The sequence below is a fragment of the Sylvia atricapilla genome, chromosome 14, assembly GCF_009819655.1.
Source record: "Sylvia atricapilla isolate bSylAtr1 chromosome 14, bSylAtr1.pri, whole genome shotgun sequence".
NCBI lineage: Eukaryota > Metazoa > Chordata > Aves > Passeriformes > Sylviidae > Sylvia > Sylvia atricapilla.
In genome coordinates this window covers 9,147,697-9,165,430 of record NC_089153.1, presented here as the reverse complement: position 1 = coordinate 9,165,430, position 17,734 = coordinate 9,147,697, and the positions used below count along the sequence as shown (strand labels likewise).

Genomic DNA, 17,734 nt, shown 5'->3' with positions numbered 1-17,734 from the left:
ACTCTTGGAGGGTGAGACCACACTGGGTGCCCCACTCTGTGAAGGAAAGCAAAGCACCTGAAGTCAGCCCATGGGCCAGAAGGGACAGACAGCCCCAGCAGAGCAACTACAGCAAAAGTGTTCCCATTCATCTACAGAAATTAAGTCTTTACATGAGAAAAATGAGGTGCACTGGAGATGATGATCCCCAGCCATTCACTCCTCCATGAACACCTCCAGTGTGCTGTACGCTGCAGTGCCACGTCCACACTGTGCTGGGCAGCACTTTGGCACACTTGGCACTGGAGAACATCCCATGGTGGCCTGTGAGATTTGTTCTGAGTGCTCTCTAATCACAGTCACAGGGATGGGGAGAGGAGCTGCCTTGTCTGTGCAAACTCCCCACACAGAGAGCAACCAGGCGCTGGCTGTCAGCTCTTCTGCCTTTCCTTGGCAACTCTGCAGCAATATGCATGATACTTGCCATGCTCGTGTCAACAGTGTCATGCCTAATGACATGCAAGCAGAGGACAAGCTGGAAACGAGAAGCAGCCTGTGGTGTCAGCTGACAGATCTCGACAAAGTTGGGAACTGGAGCTTGCTGCAGTATTTGCACAGCTCACATTTCCTCCCCTGAAATCCACCTCCTGGCACAGCTCACAAGCCAGAAAGATGCTGCAAAGAAACAGCAACCAAACATCAACTCGCTGCATCACGTCAGCCTCTTCCAAGCAGCTTCTCCCCATGCAAAGCTGGGGGACCCAGCTCTGCTCTTGCACCAGTGCCAGCTGGTACAGCCCCTGATCCCTGGAAGACTTTTATGTGCCTTCTGTCCTGCTATGTCAGCTAATGTCAGAGCACCGAGTGCCTTGTGCTCTGTGATGTGTCTGGGGCAAAGCCATGGCACCCATCACATAACCAGATGAACTGTGGTACCAGATGCTCCAAGGCCTGGATGTGCCAAGGAGAGGCACTTGAGCCCAGCTGTCCTTGGGAATGAGACCCCACCAGCCTTGCCCAAGGTCACAAAGGAAATCTGGGGCAGGACAAGCAAATAAAAGTTTCTACAGACCCAGACATGTAGTTTAACTGCTGTCCTCTGTGGTCACAAACACTGGAGGTACTTCCAGAGCCACCAGCAGGAGAAGCAACAATTTATGGCTCAGAGAGGGAAACATCAAGAAATGGGTTCTTATTATCTCTTTTGCTTTACTTTCCCCACCAGTAAATTGAAAATAAAATGTGATCCAATGTCCTGAGTACATATCCAAATTTAAGTTCACGAACTAAAAGGAGCCACATGGAAGGACAGCTCTCAGTCCCCCCATTTTAAAATAACCTCACTGTAATCTAGGACAGAAGTTGGGGATTCACTGATGTTTCTAATGAAGACAGCAATAATTAACACTCAAACCAGGTATGCTCCAGCCACATCTTCAGGACTGGTGTCTAAGGAGCCCCCAAACTCCTAAAATCATAGAATCACAGAAAAGATGGGTTTGGAGAGAACCTTAAAGATCATCCAATTCCAACCCTCCCTGCATTGGCAGGAACAAATTCCACTAGACCAGGTTGCTTCAAGCCCCATCCAGTCTGGCCTCGGACACTTCCAGGGATGGAGCAGTCAACACCTTCTCTGGGCAATCTGTGCCAGGGTCCCCCTACCCTCACAGGGAAGAGTTCCTTTCAAATATCTAATCTAAAGCTGCCTTCTGTCAGTTCAAAGCTATTCCCTCCTGCCTAGCCCCTACATAATACCCATCTAAAAACTCCCTGCCCAGCCTTTCTTTCAGTCCCTTTAGCCACTGGGAGATGCTATTAACAAAATATAAAGCAGGAGCTGCTGGTGCAACATGCATTGGTTCACATCAGACTGAACCTCTCCTTCCCATGAGCCCAAGTCCAGGTCACTCCTGCACAGAAACAGAACCTTGGTGTGGGAGCAGCCAGGCTGGGCACAGCCTTGTTATGGGAGAGAAAAAAAACCAGTCCTCCACCTGCAATGAACATTTCTGTTGGGAAGAGCTGCCTGAGCAGGCACGAGGTTGGGGCCACAAGCCTTCACTAAGCCCAGTTACACCCAACAGCCCCTGCAACAGGTGATGCTCCGGCACCGAGCCAGCCACGGATGCCTGGGATGGCAGGAGCAAAGAGCTGCTATTTTTACCCTGGCATAAAATTGCAAAGATTAATGCTCTGTGTACATATCAAAGGAGTATCCTGAAGAGGTCATTTACTGTATTGACAGCACTGAAATGCACTAGGGGTGATAAGGATGCTGACGTGACTGCAGCAATCCCCCGGGGTTATCTCACACAGTGCACACCATACTGCCCACCAAGAGCAGTGTGTGCGACACAGCACCTGCCTGAGCCTGGGCATGTCCCCTCCCACCTGGGCACACAGCCTCCACCTCCTTTCTGCAGATACCTTATGGAGAAGTTCTGCTGAACCTGATGCTCAGAGACAGAGACTAGTGACTCTCTCCTTGAGTCAGGCACCCTCCTCCCCAGCACTCTCAACCCTCCCAAAAACCTGGATGCATGTTTAGACTCTCAGGTCCTGGATTTGCAGTCCCTGGAGATGCAGAGATCACAGGGAGCTCAGGGGCTCGCTGATGGTAACAGCTCCACCAGCACTCAATGTCCAGTTTTTTCTGACACCATAATTAAATGTGCAGTTTGCTTTGGTTTAACGGGAACTGCCACTTACAGAGTGACATTTTGCTTCTTACCACGTCACTGATGATGAAGATCAAGGTAATGAAGATACAAACATCTAACAAGCTCACCAGCACTCTGTTAAAAAGTTTGGAATGTGCCAATGAAGTGATGGCAGTTGCCTCTCCCCATCTGGGAACACAGGGATCAGGGAGGGATGACCAGGTGCTGCAGCACTCAGCAGCCACTTTCCTACAAGGAGTAAGTATTAATATATGAAAAGCATCTTCTTAAGAGAATCACTAAACTTTACTTTTGAAGTTTTCTCCCCGTAACCACATGCTGATCTGGCAGCATGGGCTGGGATCCCTTGGACTTAATTCAGGCTTGGGGATGCTGGGACATGTTCGTGCCATTTTCTCACCATTTCAAATATCAGCAAACAGAGAAGATCAGAAATGAAAAAACTGAAATAGCTGGTAATTTTTTTATATACAGTGAGAAGCTTGTATAACCCTATGAAGGTTACACAAGCTTCTCACTGTATAAAAAATAAAAAATATACCTGCTGGAAGCCTGGTCCAGATTAGCTCCCTGACTCATCTGCAGCACTTGGTTAAACACAAGGGGTTTATGGCTTGCAAACAATTCAGCAAACCCTAAGAGAGCCTGTCCCTGCTCCCATGAACATTCTTCCCACCCTGAGGGGAGCTGGAGGCCGCCAGATGCTGAGGCTCACATGGGGCATCCCAAGCCTCTGGGAAGCCCAAGCAGGATGCAGTGCCCAGAGGTGCACAGCCTCTCACTGATTCCTGGATTTGCTTTGGTGGATAAAATCACGTTCCTAAAAAGCAGCCCACTCCTTCCTGACACATGCTAACACACCTGCAAAGGGCTTCTTGGTGATAAAATATAAAGATCAGAGACTGCAGTGACAGTGCCTTAGGCTCGGAGGAGCTTGGGAAGGAAGAGATCCTACAGTGTAAGAGAGCAATATCCTTTGGGAAAGACCATGCCCTGCCTCACAGTAACACAGAAAACAGACCAAGCTGGGCACCCTTCTTCACCTCCAACAGCTTCAAGACACTGGAGCCCAAAAGGCTCCAAACACTGCAGTGGAGACACAGCAAGAAAAAGGGAACAAACCACAAAGGCTGCCCTCACCAGGGTCTATCCATCTCCTGCTGGGATCCAGGAGCTGGGGATGTCATCCGGGCTCCCCTTCTGTGCAGGGACAAGCCTTAATCCATTGGGAAAACATGTTTCCAAAGAGCTGCTCAGTGGACAAAGAAATACCCAGGCTGGGTGATGAGGAGTCTACACATGAGCCACCAACACACCCAAATTCCCTGTGCCACCCTGGCAAAGAATCACAGAAGCAAAGCCTCCACCAAGAGCCAGACCATTCACAGAAGCTCCATCACACAGCAGGAGCATTTACTCCTTTATTTACCCAGCCAGCCAGAGACACAGCATTTTGAAAAAATCCTGTATCAATCAAAGGCTCATTTAAACTAAGGGCTAAAAATTGGGATCAGCCTAAAAATCACAACAAACCTGAGGCCATTAGTCTGAAAATGGGCCTCAAGAGCACTTGAGGAAAAGGAGTATGTGGACCCAAACACTCTTGAGGATCACATCTATCCCAGGAGAAGATTACACAGTAATAAAATATACTCAGCAAATTCCCATGGTTAATCATCTCTGTAAACTGAATGCTTCACTTGGCTGAAGGGAGAAGGCATTTTTTTTCTATATGCTCCCTTTTACTATATCAGAGAGAAATGATTAATCCTGCATAGTGTTTCTCATCTAAAAATACTTAATTTTATTACAACGAAGGCTTTAGCCAGTCATCTTTTCTTTACCTCCCTTCCAGCCTGAATTAGTCTTGTCCAATGTCCATAAATAAGTCAGCTTAGGAAAGTCAGTGGAAAGACAGCTCTGCCAGCAACCTTCTGTGGATGCTGATACTGTTCCTACTGCCAGCCCTGCTCATGGGGGAACTCTCCTGTGGCACACAACAGCTTTAAAGAGGCAATTTAAAGGGATGATTTTCACTTTCTGTTTATTAAAATATTATCTAGCAGGCCATTTGGACCAGATGCCCCATTTTCTTATCAACTTAAGCTAACAGATTCTATAGATGCTATTGCCGCTCAACAGCAGAGCAGAATTTAAGAATTTAAGTTAGGAAAAGTGCCTGGGGGTATAAGGGTGAAGGATGGGGTTGGAGATAGTGGTGGATGGTCACAATAATGAGCCACAACCCACACACAAAGGTTTGTGACCCTCAGCATACCCACACCCAGATTTACTGACCATGTTACTCCTACTTCTTGCATTTTTATGGCTTCTAGTAAAGGTAATAAAACCATGAGCCAAAAATTATACTCCCAAAGCTGGGTTCAAGGATGAAAGGGAACACCAAGAAGATAATATATGCTTAGGTTTTAAATTAACTGGCCTGATGTTCAGACCTGCATGCAAGCTGCCCTGACCAGCTGGATGAGCCTAAAAGCATCTTTAGGATCCAGGTCTTGTTGCTAACAGGTACCTGTGCACTTCAGCCCTCCCCTCCTTGGCTGAAGATACTCCAGGTAAGATCCAGAGCACCCTGGTCACCAGCAGAGAGTTCAGAGCCCTGTGGGCACCCTGTTGTCACCCCTGGCATAAACCCCCTGACAGCAGAGCCCCTGGACCCTGCAGGAGCGACCACAGGTACCCAGAGTCTGTCAACACATCCTCCTGTGGATGGAGAAGAGATGCCTGGAGGTAGCTGGTCCCAGAGAGGGAGGAGAGAGCTGACACAGCGCATCTCAACAGGCCACTGTCACCAAGCCGTTTTATTTTCAAACAAATAAGAACCTAAGCAGAATGAGATGGCACTGCTGGGACCACTTTGTGCAGAAAATAAACGATTTGCAGTATTTGCTTATTGGCTGCTGGAGCCAAAACCCCCTCAAGATTTGGCAATAGCCTCTGAAAATCCAAGAAAATTCATCATACATACATCAACAGAGCAGCCACGGGAAGGGGAACCTGTGGGTCTGGGAAGGGGAACCTATGATGGCTGACAGCCTGGTCTGCCACCCAATCTGCACCTCCTGTAAGCTACCTTCATGGCAGGGGCTGTAACAAGCACATTCCTAGCAAAAAAGGTTGATGGAGGGAACTTAACATCAACCCTTCCTGTGCACATCCATGTCTGAGCAAGCAGCTCAGTGCCACCGTGCAGTCTGTCCCCAGTGCTGCTGATGGGCACAGTGGGTAGCTGGGCTGGCACTGCCCTTTGCTGCAGCCTAAACCTTCCTTTAACTGCTTGTCCCAAAATCCTACGCAGGAAGTTAACACACACAGTCCAGCCACGAAGATCTAGTCAGCTTTGGCTGCTGTTCTGAGAGGACAGAGCAGCTGGATTTGGCCCCAGGAGGCTCCACCAAGCCGCAGCAACAGGAGCAGCTGTGCCCAAAACACACCCCCTGACCGCACAGACATCGGTGGCCAGCGCTGAGCTCCGTGCAGGTCCCTTTGTGTCACCCAAGCGGCAGAGGGGATGCTCAGGAAGGGGTTAATGCTGCTTGCAGCAGCGTCCTGCCCTCCGGGTACCAGCAGCCAGTGAGTGCAGCTCCAGGTGACGTAATGCCTGGGTGGCTGTGCAGGCTGCACTCCCAGCCCTCCTGCCTGGGCACCGTGCGTCAGGGACCCGCATGTCCCAGGGACCCTGCTGTCCCCTGCCAGGCAGGGACCAGCCCAGCACAGAGGGATCCCGCATGTCCCAGGGACCAGCCCAGCACAGAGGGCTGCAGCTACGCCCACCCATCCCTTCAGCTGCTGCCCTTGTCCTTCCCGGCTGAATTCCGGCACTCGGCGCTGTCCAGTGGATATCAGAAATGTTCATTATCAGCTTTTAAAGCATCCCCAGCCATTGGGAGCATCTGATCTGTGAGCAGCACAGCACAGCTCTGCAGGGCACAGCCTCAGCACATCAAACTCCTCTCAGCTCCGGGACCATTCAAGAGCTCTCTCTGGGCTTGCAAATGCCCCTGTGACAATTCCATTTCAGTGCAGAACGTTAAGGATGGGGTAGGGTGGCCCCTCCCGAGCTGCTGGCAGTGTAAGATTTACATAGGCAGGTTCTGGAAGTTTTACAGAAAGGCAGCTGAAGCTCCCAGTCACAATTAACAGGTGCAGTAAGAAAAATGCTTTAGTTGCTCCCTCCCCATCTGAAATCTCCTCCTGTAACAGCCTGTAACCATAGTGGGTCCTTCCAGGCCCCTGGAATAACATAATTCTCTACGGAGAAAGTGATTCACTCTTCTTTGATGTGATAAAAAGAGGAAAACAAGTGAACAGGAGGCACTAAACAGCCATCTTGTGAAATCCAGACAGCTTTACCAATTCCATTTCTGAGCTGTTTATCACCACATAAAAAGCCTGATACCCAGCAGACTAGAGAAAGACCAGTGTTGATGTCCCTGTCTTTCTCACGTTTATATTCCAGGCTAAATCTCACTGAGATTTAGCTCAACAAATGAATTATTTAAGTTGCCACTCTGACTCAGTGCCCAGAGAATCATTTTGATGTAGATGGGAATAGGGACCTGGTACAGAGGAATGCAGGTGCAGAGGAGTGTCTGCAGAGGAGAGCACCACAGCACAGCTGGGTTCATCTCCACAACTTCTGTCAGAGGAAAACCACGGCTGCAGGGACACAGCAGTGGCTGGGCAGTGGTTTGCTGGTGGGCTGATTGGAACAACAAAACGCAGATGTTTTTCTGGTCGACTAGACAAAAGCAGTGTCTGGGCTGAGAGCAAAATACACACATCATTTCTGATGCTGTGCAAGGATCTTCTCCAGAGTCATTTCTCCCTTTTCTCTCTGTGCCATTCAGCTCTAACAGCAGTGCTGAAGGCAGCAGGGGGACTTGTGCTGGGAGGGGACACAGCCTGTGCTGCTCTTCTGGCTCTGAAACCCAGCAAAAGGCAGCAGCCTCCAGTGCCAGGGGAGCTGCAGAGGATGCTCACACAGCACCTTCTCCCTGCAGGCAAGCGGGGCACAGCCAGCTCCAGCACCTACAGGTGCTGCTCTCCCCCTTTTCCTAGAGCATCACTGACCCACCTGGTGGCCCTTCAAGGACCATGTCACACAGTAACCTTCTCCAAACCCAGCCTGCAGGCTGCCAGTATTCTGCTCATTTCCATTTAAACGATATTTCAATTTATATTAAATACTCAATTTAATATATGTCTTGAAATTGCTACTAGAGAGGCCAGAGACACTTGAGTTGTGTGTTTTCTGGATATAAAAAGACAAAAAAAATCTTGCTTCTTTATGTAACTTAAGCCAAGCTACTAACATTAAAGCATCTGGAATTAATTATCCCAGCCAGATAATGTTTCCGTAATTACTTCAGTAATGCAAACAGCTCCACTTGCCTTTGTATCCACCTACTAATGGAGACCAGAAACAGAAGACATGAGCAGTGGTGGCAGCTCTGCACCTGCCATGCTCTGGGCATGAGACACAGCAGATCAAGAACTGGACAAACCCCCCTGACACTGTTACTCACAGAGCTGAGTATGGGAAAACTCAAAACACAGACACAAAATGACAACTCCCATCCACCAGCACAGTGTCTTCACATGAACCTCCTTAAAGAAACCCAGCCCAGTGAAAGCAAAGCTTTGAGGAATTTGAAAAGGCAGCATCCAGACTCTTTTAATGTGTTCTGGATCACTGAACTAACGCTGAACCCTGGAACACATGAGAGCAGTTCTGACGCTGAGTCACTGGAAGCAGCACAGAGCCCATCCCAGAAAACAAGGAGGATCCATCTGCCTCGGCCACCACCACGTGCAGCTACACTTGTTTGGGTGCACTTCATGAAACCTCAGAGTGGTTTGAATTGGAAGGGACTTTTAAAGGTCACCTAATCCAAACCCCAGGCCACTTTCAACTAGATCAGATTTTCCAGATCTTCTTCAAGTGCCCTGAAAGAAACCACCTGCCAGCTCTCCACCACCTCCCCAAAGGTCCTGGCAACACAGTGATGCTCACTTTCCAGCAATACTTCACCTAAATTCAGCAGGATTACCCACAGCACCAAGAACTGAGCAGTTATTCCTGCTACTAGGCTATCCCACTCCTCCCATCACTCTGGAAAGCACTTTAAAAGTAAGAGTTCCTTGTATTGTTCAAAGGGGTCCAAGGTGCACTAAATCACTAAGAGGTGATTTCATTAGTGCAGTGGTTGCAAGCCCAGCAATCAGAGCTGCTGGGGTTTGCCTGGCTACACACTAAACCCGTGGTTCTGGATGGAGAGCAGAGGCAATGGAGTGAGATGTGGAGGCTCCCAAGGCTGTACCAAACCAGAGTCGGTCCCAAGAGCTGTAAACCTTGTTAAAGAGCAGCAGGAAATCAAGTCACTCATTCTATACATTTGCTGCTGAAGTACACTTAACTTTCTGTGTGCTTGATCCAGTATAAACCACAGGTATCCACTGGGAGGATTAGCAAACATTCAAAATAGAAGTCCAAGTGGCTCAGAATGAGGTAAGAACAGGCTGGATTAACACGTTTCCCATAGCAAACTAATAAAGGTGAGGACTTGCTGAAAGCCCACACAAGAACTTGCAAGCAGAGAGTAAACCAGAAATGATGACAAGCAACAGGCAGAGTAAATCACACTTGCCCCTTGGCGAAGCACTGGCAGGCACTGGGCATGAGCCAACAACCTTCTGCAGCACCAGTACCACCTTCTGCATGGCCCAGACCCTCTGCTGCCCTGGGTGTGATTCATCCCATCCTAAACCAGGTACCTGAAGCACTGGCAGGACAGATCACCCTGTGCACAGTCCATCTCTCCCCACTGCCTGCAGGGACAAGGGTTGCCTGAGCAGATCTGACTGGAAACCTCCCTTTCCCAGTGGCAGAGCTGGAGACGAAACTCACTGATTATTTTGCATCACTAGGATTATTTTGCAGTCCTGGATCAGTGCCACTGGCCAGCCCATCCTCACCACATCCAGTTCTCACTGTGGGGGTCCCCAGGAAGGGGCAGGCAGGGAGCCTTCCTCTCCTCACACATGGCCCAGGGCTCATGATCAAAACATTTAGGCCTTGGGCAATTGGGATTTTCATTTCTTTTGATCAGAGCACAGTCTCTGAGGGAAGTGTACATGTATTTCTGGAGCATACCAGAACCCAGGCATTATTTAAGGGCAGGCAGCCACAGAATGGGGATAACCAACCCAAGAAATAGCCCTTTGTAAAATCGCCAGCATGCCATCTGCAAGCTCCAAACTCACACATTTTTCATGATGAGCTGGAGGGAAGAGAAAAAAAAAAAAACAGGAGAAAAAAAAAAAAGGATTATGTTAAAAAAAAAAAAAAAGCTCTGCTCCAAAAGCTACTCAAACTGCTGCAGAATCCTGCCTGCCCCTTCTGCAGCAAAGCCCAAGGGAAGCAGCTGATGAGTCAACAGCCAGCCTGCGTCGCCGAGCGAGGAAAGGAAGTCCAATCTCACCACTCGAGAACAAAGTGTGCTGGTTCAGGGAGTACACACTGAGAACACAGCCTCGGGAAGCCCTCCCCGAGCTGGGAGCTGCAAGGATCCAGCCTGGCTGCCGGCCAGCACTCCCTGGGGACAGGGAGAGGTGACGTCCAGGCATAGCTGGGACATCTGCACCGTGCCACCCTGCTGCCAGGCCAGCCTGGCCACCTTTCCTCAGGCTACCACACTCCACACTGCAGCAGAGACTGCCCCTGGAGGGATTTTCTTTGCTGGAATCGCTCCCTCACAGCACTGGGGGATCTGGGTGCAGCACTGTGAGGAGGAGCTGTGTTGTCTTTTCACTGCAGGAGGGGGGCAGGGATGTGTCCCAGTCCTACACCCACTGCTGGTGCACCAGTTCATTCCTCTCCCTGCCCTCAGAACACTCATCTCCAGCACTGCTTCCCACAGACAGACCTGCCCCGTGTGCCTCCTCTTCCAACAACACTGGTATCACAAAACCACGACCTGCCAGCAACTACCCACCCTTGGGAAGAGCTGCTGGAACTCCTGGAGACGTGGGGGCAACTCCTTATGGGAGTCCAGTAAAGAACAACACAGCTCAGAGGAGATGGACACCGACTGGGCTGTGCCACAGCACCACCATCCAGCCCTGCAGCAGCTGGATGTGCTCCCACCAGCACAGCAGGAGCTGACTGCCCCGTGTGTGTGGCCACTAGAGCAGGGCAGAGGGGGCTGAGGGAGGAGGACAGGACAGGGACACAGGCACCGTGCCGACGTGGCAGACGTCTGCGCTGCAGCCGCCGCCATCGCCAGGCTGGTACTCGCCGAGGTTGTGCCTTCCTGTTACCACAGCACTTTCTGTTTTCTGTTAAAACAGGGCCACAGCGACGATGCAAGTATAGATCTGCAACGCCAAGAATATCTGGGAAGCCTGCCAGCAAGAAGCAGCCTTCCTGCTCGTCCTCCCGCTGTGTGCAAATTCACAGGAAACAGAATCTACAGCACATACTAATGTGGCTTAATGTGAGATCCAAGAGCCACCTTGAGATCCTGCTTGCATCCCTGTCAGCCTGGGGAAGGGGCCACATGCCAAGAACATTAAATCATTAAATAAAGGAGGAAATAAAACCTGCACAGGTGCATAAAATCCCGCGTAGCTGCCGCTGCTTTACAAAGTGATGCTCCGCTGTGCAAGCTCAACACGCTGCCAGCATCACCACCAGTAGGAAGGGACAAGCCCAGGTCAGGTGCTGGCACATCCACTGCCCAAAAATGGCTTCACAACCTCCTACAAGCACCCATATCAACCAGCAAAGTCCATGTCCTTTGGGGTTTATTATGGTGTGGCTCTGGGAATACAAGCTCATCTGAAACATCTTCCTATTTACAGCAGAGAAGGTACCCAAAGCTCTGATGCTCCCAAACTGCTGATAACTCTTACCCTTATTTCACCTTGTTTAATCCTGAAGCTGTACTGAGATGAGCCAACTTTGCATCCAACATCAAACTACACACTGCACCAGACTGGGACCTTGCATCTGGCTCTCCTCGTGCTGGAAACCTCTGTGCCTCTGTTCACACAACTGTAAAAACTGCAGAGCTCACACAGGGGGCTGTAAGGCTCAGCTCTGGCTCAAGAAAGCCAGTGGAGACCCTTCCACTGCGGGCTCTAGCAGAGGAGGAATACACAGTACCCCTGGGATGCAGGGTCACCACCACCCACATTGCCCACCCTGGTGGGTGACCAGAGGACACAAGGGCAGGGATGCCAGCCTGCGTGCTGGAAGGGAAAGCTGCCCTGACTACTCACTCCTCTGATAGCTTCCATCTGACTGCAAACGGCTTTTATCACCACCCAGGAGCCTTTCAAGCTCCAGGCAATTCTCAGGCGTGTTGCCATACAAAATAAAACCCTTCTGAACAGCCATGAGCCAGAAGTGACTGTGGAGAGGAAACAGCTGATCTCCTGTGCTGCCTCTGATGACCCTGGCACCCAGGTGGCTGCCAGCAGCATCCTCCTGGGACAACAAGCTATGCTGCACCTCTTCCTTCCCTGCTTTCCTCACAACTGCACTGCAATTTGTGCTAACCTAGAAAGGACCCTCGAGTTTAAGGTGGCTCTTAGTGGAGGCATTTTGAGACAGCTGCTTTCTGGGGAAAGCATTCCTTAAAATACAGCTCTTGCCTTCTGCCTCACCCCCAGCTTTTGACATTTTACAGCTCCAGTAAAACAAGATGTTTTAAAAATCTAATTTTGAGCTTTGGAGGCACAAAACCTAGCGGCAGGGCGCGGGCAGGGAGAGGCAGTTTCCAAGCAGATAGGCAGGAGATGAAAAGAGCAGCAGCAGTGGCTGTGTGCACGGCACCTTTCAGAGGACAGGATCCATCTCTGGAGCACAATCCACTGCCTGCCAATGGCTCAGCCCAGGAAACAACTCCTGAGCAGCAGCACGACGGGCTGGCTGTTATTCTGCAGGCAGTGCTTGTCTGCTCACAGCTCCTGGGGCTCTCGTGTCTTCTCCCCAGCCCCTCCACCTCCCTCTAGGAATTTCACATGGAAGTGGCTGTCAGAAGTGACAACATCAGGACTGGATTAGCACAGGCATCCCTCCCTAAGGGCAGGATGCTCTGCTACACCTCTGAGATGGGGGAAAGCAGAGTGCTGACAGTGAGGAGGAGCGTCAGCCGCCAGGCTCCACATTTCCAGTCTACAAAAAACATCAATGCTGGGACGTTTTTCAGCAGATTACAGGAATTTGAACTGTCCATGCCCACTGCAGAATGGGTGTTCGGTTTAGATGAAATTTTTTGAGTAGGGAAATGAACAGTCAGTGATTCGATTCACTTTTCCAAGCCACAATAGAACAGGGAAAAAGGAAAGTTTGGAGGCAAAGGAGGAAGGTGATGCTGAGTGCAAGGGGCAGCAGCCACAGGGTGGGGGACAAAAACAGCAGCTCAGGCAGGACCAGCAGGGTACCTGCTCCTGGGATGGAGACTAGGATAAAGTAAAGTAATTAAACAGGGGAGGTAAATGGAGTTGTAAGGCCTTTTAAGGCCACTCTCTTAAGGCAGATGAAATAGAGCCATCTCTTGTGAAAAAACATTTGGCATTTCTCCAACACAGGGCAAGATGCAAGGAGGAGTTGTCTAACCCTGGAGATAGCAAAATGACTGCAGTCTGCACTGTCCCTGGCAGTCCAACACTGCCCTTTCCACCTCCCATTCTCACATCAGTGGCCCAGGAGGGAAAACCTTGAGGGCAGCGATGCTTTGGGAGAGCTGCCCGGCAGAAGCACACTGTGCCTTCTGGCGTGCATGCTGTCCTGATTAAAAAAAAATCTGGCAGTGTCACTGCCTGTCCCCCTGGGATGTGCATCATGGCTACAAACCAGGTGCAACCATTAACACCGCTGTAAAATGAGCTCTTCATTTCACTCTCGTCACATTGGGGAGAGCAAAATATCCCAAACAGGTGTCTATCCGAGGACAAAGCCCTCCAGGCCATGCTTGCTGTCCAGCCAGCAAAGAGAGATGGTTCAGGCAACTGAAACACAGTGCAAGACAGAGCAACAGGCAAAAAAAGAAGAGGCAGCTGAAAGTGTGGGCAAGCAGCACAACCTCCAAGCCCAGGAGCAGCCTGGGATGAGCAGAGCATGACACAAAGTAGAGGGGCTACAGAAATCCACCTGGGATTAGCTGGGAGTGATGGAGTCAGCAGTGAGTATCTCTGAGAGGTCACAGAGAACGGGTCAGATTTCAGAATTGCAGACTGGCTTGCATTGCAAGGATCTCACTAGCTCCAGTCCCCTGCCATGGGCAGGGACACCTTCCCCTAGACCAGGCTGCTCAAAGTCCAGCCTGGCCATTCTTCTAGAGATGCAGCCACAGCTTCTCTGTGCCAGCACCTCACCACCCTCCTCACAGGGAAGCACTTCTTTCTAATATATGTTGCTTTAAAAATAAAACAAACTCTTTATAGAGCAAGGCTTGAACTCAAAATAATGTTGAGGTTCTGAAGAAAGAACTGGAACTATTTCAGGAGGCAATTCATCAAGAATTATGGAAAAGTGCCAATGTTGAGAATAATTAAACAAGCAAAATAATCCCAAGAATTAGGAAATTCTTCAGAGAATAACCTGACACTTGAAGTGAAACTTCACACTCAAGGTGATTGGGCAGCACCAGGATGTCCCCCCTTGAAACCAAAAGGGGACACCACCCATGTCATTGTGGTGATGGGGCTACCAGAGTAGGACAGAATGGGAACCTGAGAGGGAACGACCTGTTCCAGACATTGCTCTGGGAATATCCAGGTATGAAAACATGCAGCAGAGCTGCTCCAGGACCCCCAGATCCAAGGGCTAGGAATCCAGCAGAGAAGCACATTTCCAGCCTGTCCTGTGCCCCAGAAGCCCCTGGCTGTGAGGTCTGGGATGCCAAATCCCACTGCTGGGAAGCAACACTCCTGGCTCTACATGGGCACTACCAGCCCAGGCAGTGCCAAGCCATCATTTTTGGGCTGGAAATAGCCCCAGCACGAGCCCTCAGCTGGGAAGCAAAGCACTGGTGAGGCCAGACTGTGGTCAGCTATCAAAGATAACTAAAAAAAGATATTTCACACACAAGACTTTTTTTTTCCCTTCTCTTTTTTTTTGGTTGCGTTTTTTGTTTGTTTTTTTTTTTTTTTTTCCCAAGGATTAAATCAACTCAACAGCCCCCTTTACAACTTCCCTTTTGATGTATTCAGACTCATTAAAGTTTCATTTCTTTCTCTGTTTTCCCCGGGGGAGGAAGGGGAGTGTACACAAAAGTTTATTTCAGAAGCGGGGTCGGCAGCTGCAGCAGCTGCTGTAGCTGTGGGACAAGTGGAGCCTCCACCAGCCTCTGCTCCCAAATCCCTTGGTGGAACACATCCCCCTGCAGCCACCCCGCTCCCATGGGCAGCCCCAGCATCACCCTGGCACGATGCTCCACGGGCGTTTCTGCAGGATGCACACACGGTGTCACACGTCACGAAGGGAACACACCAGAGATGCCAAGCTCCTGTAAACCCTCTGGGGAGTTCTGGGTCTGATCCTGCAAGTTTTCAGATCCAACCCTGCAAGTTCTGGGGTCCCTTCCCAGCCTTTTCCATCCCCCCCACTGGCAGCAGGACCAACCTTTCCCCCACAGCTTTGGCCAGTGCCCTGGGATAATCCCCTGCACACGTCAAGGGAGTAGCAGCTCCCCCATGTTTCCTTCTCGCCTGAGCAGCTGTTTAAGTGTCTATTTTAAAACTCAGTTCCCTATTTTAAAATAGCTAATGAGCCCCTGATCTCCGCTGACAGACGTCGCCTCTGCAGGGTCTGGGAGATGCTTCTGTGTTTGCTGAGCTCCTTTTCCCAAGCCCTGAATCTCAGCATGCCCAGCACGTCTCCAACCCGCACAAACATGGTAAAGAGGGAAGTTTTTAATTTAAGGGCCAACTCCTGCTCCCCTACCGTAAAACACCAGCAGTACAACCACGTGCTCACAGACAGAGAAGCATCAAGCAGCCAGGCAGAGGCTGGCATTCTGGGCGGTTTTCTGTTGTTATTTTTTATACTGTCCCTTTGATTTTATCAGATCTTTAAAAAACTTCTCTGACCAAGAGCAAACAAGGAGCTGTCCCAGCTGGCCACTGCCCAAAAAAAGCCACGTGCATGAGAGGGACTTTTCAGGATGTGGTGGGAGGTCCCTGTGCATCCCTGTGCAAGCCCAGGATGCCAAACATCACCTTTATGTGCTCCCCGAGGTGGTGAGCACCCCAAGGCAGAGGGAACCCCACAGAGAGGAGCAGGCAGAGGGGACCCCGGGGACAGAAGCAGATGGAGCTCACTTACCTGACCACAGGTTCAGGGATGGCCTCGGCACTTGCTGGCACCTGGACACCCTTCTCCCACTCCTGCCTCCAAGGGTCAGCCAGAACGTAGTACTCGTCAGGACTCAGCTGGAAGGAGTCAGGGATCTTCATGGCTGTTATCAGATCCGTCCGGAAAACCTGCACCAGGAAAAAAACCAGCCTGAGGGCAGAGGTCTAAGAGAGGATGGGGGCACATGTGCCCAGGTAGGGTGTCCTCGGGAAATTGCCCCCAAGGGACTGCACAGGGGGTGTCTGCATCACCAGTGGAGTGGCCTCAGAGTGTCAAATCAAGCCCCTGCAGGGTCAGTTTAGGGCAGGAGAACACGGCAACAGGCAGGGACCCCCTCCAGCCAGGCAGTGCCAAGAGCCCAAGCCCTGCAGCTTCAACCCCTTCAAGGTCCCCCACACTGGGCAGTCAGTAAATCCAGCCACAGGGTGTGAGCTTGGACAAGATGCAGACCAAAAGTTAGTTTGAAACTGAAGAAACAGGCTGTTTTATCCTAGGAGGATTGATGGTTTCAGCCCAGCCACACAAATCTACTCCAAATGCCAAGGGATGTACAGCAACTGGGCAACATTAGGCCACAAGAAAAGCATGTTCTTGACATGAATGAAGATGTGGGAAACACAGACCCACTTTGTCCCAAGCACCTTCATATCCTCATCCTGTCACCTCACCATCCTGAGCACCTTTGTGTCCCCTTCAGGTCACCTCACTGCCCCAAGCACCTTGATGTCTCCATCACATCACCTCATTGTCCTGAAATGAGGGACAGGGACAGAAAAAAGCTGCACACAGAAATTATCTGGCTAAAATATGATCTAGGTGCTGCTTACACATCCACAAACAGATTTTTTCCTGACTCAATAAACCCCTTTGTGAGATCAACATTGGTCCCCTCCTGTAGGAAAATCCCCCAGTCCTTCAGTCAGTGAATGGGCTCATTCTCCATCTCACTCCTGGCCCTGCAGCATCTTCTCCCAGTATACAAGGATGAAAAACTCATTCTAAAAATATCCCTCACGGTAAGTAAGGTTTTCCTTCCAGAGGGCTGCCTGACAGCAATGATTCGAGCAATCCTGCTTCTTGCAGCATAAAAATAAATTGTAAATGAAAATGGATGATTTCTCCTCTCTACCATCTGCTATTAGCTGGAATAATAACTGCCAGTGCCAGCAATCCTGCCTGGACATCATCTCGCTCCATCCCTGCTACTTCTGCATTCCTTCCACAAGGCTGGGATGGATTAGGTGTTTTCTCTGGATATTGTTTAATCTCTTCACAGTCTGTTCTCCAAATGAGAATTGCTTTGTCAGAATCACAAGAAGTAATACAGTACAGTTTTACATTTTTTGATACAAAGATAACACACTTAGGAGAGTATTTGGGAACCCAAAGCAACTGAAATGCAGGAAACTAGACATTAACTAAGACCACTGAGACCAGTATTTAGGTCAGTTTGTTTAATCCTCAGAGTCTCAGCTGCTAACCCAATTAGAGTTAAATACAATATATAAACAACCTTTGCTATGTTGGGACCTCTGAATTTTACTGGTACTTTCCTCCTGATGCAGCTGTTTGGAGACATTTTGGACTATGTCTATATAAACCTGATTTGAGCTGGTCAGACAGAGTCTTGGCAAACCCTTCAACAAATGTAATTAACAGCCTATATATTACAGTCAGTTCAGTT

General features: G+C 49.9%; 1 protein-coding gene across 2 annotated transcripts in view; it reads right to left on the bottom strand.

The window, feature by feature from the left end:
• JADE2 (jade family PHD finger 2) overlaps positions 1–17,734 on the bottom strand; it is a 72,634-nt gene that overhangs the window by 35,791 nt on the left and 19,109 nt on the right. For both annotated transcript variants that reach the window (XM_066329030.1, XM_066329029.1), the window contains exon 4: positions 16,021–16,178. In XM_066329030.1, coding sequence (XP_066185127.1) covers positions 16,021–16,178 — 158 coding nt within the window. The remainder of the gene's footprint in view (positions 1–16,020; positions 16,179–17,734) is intronic.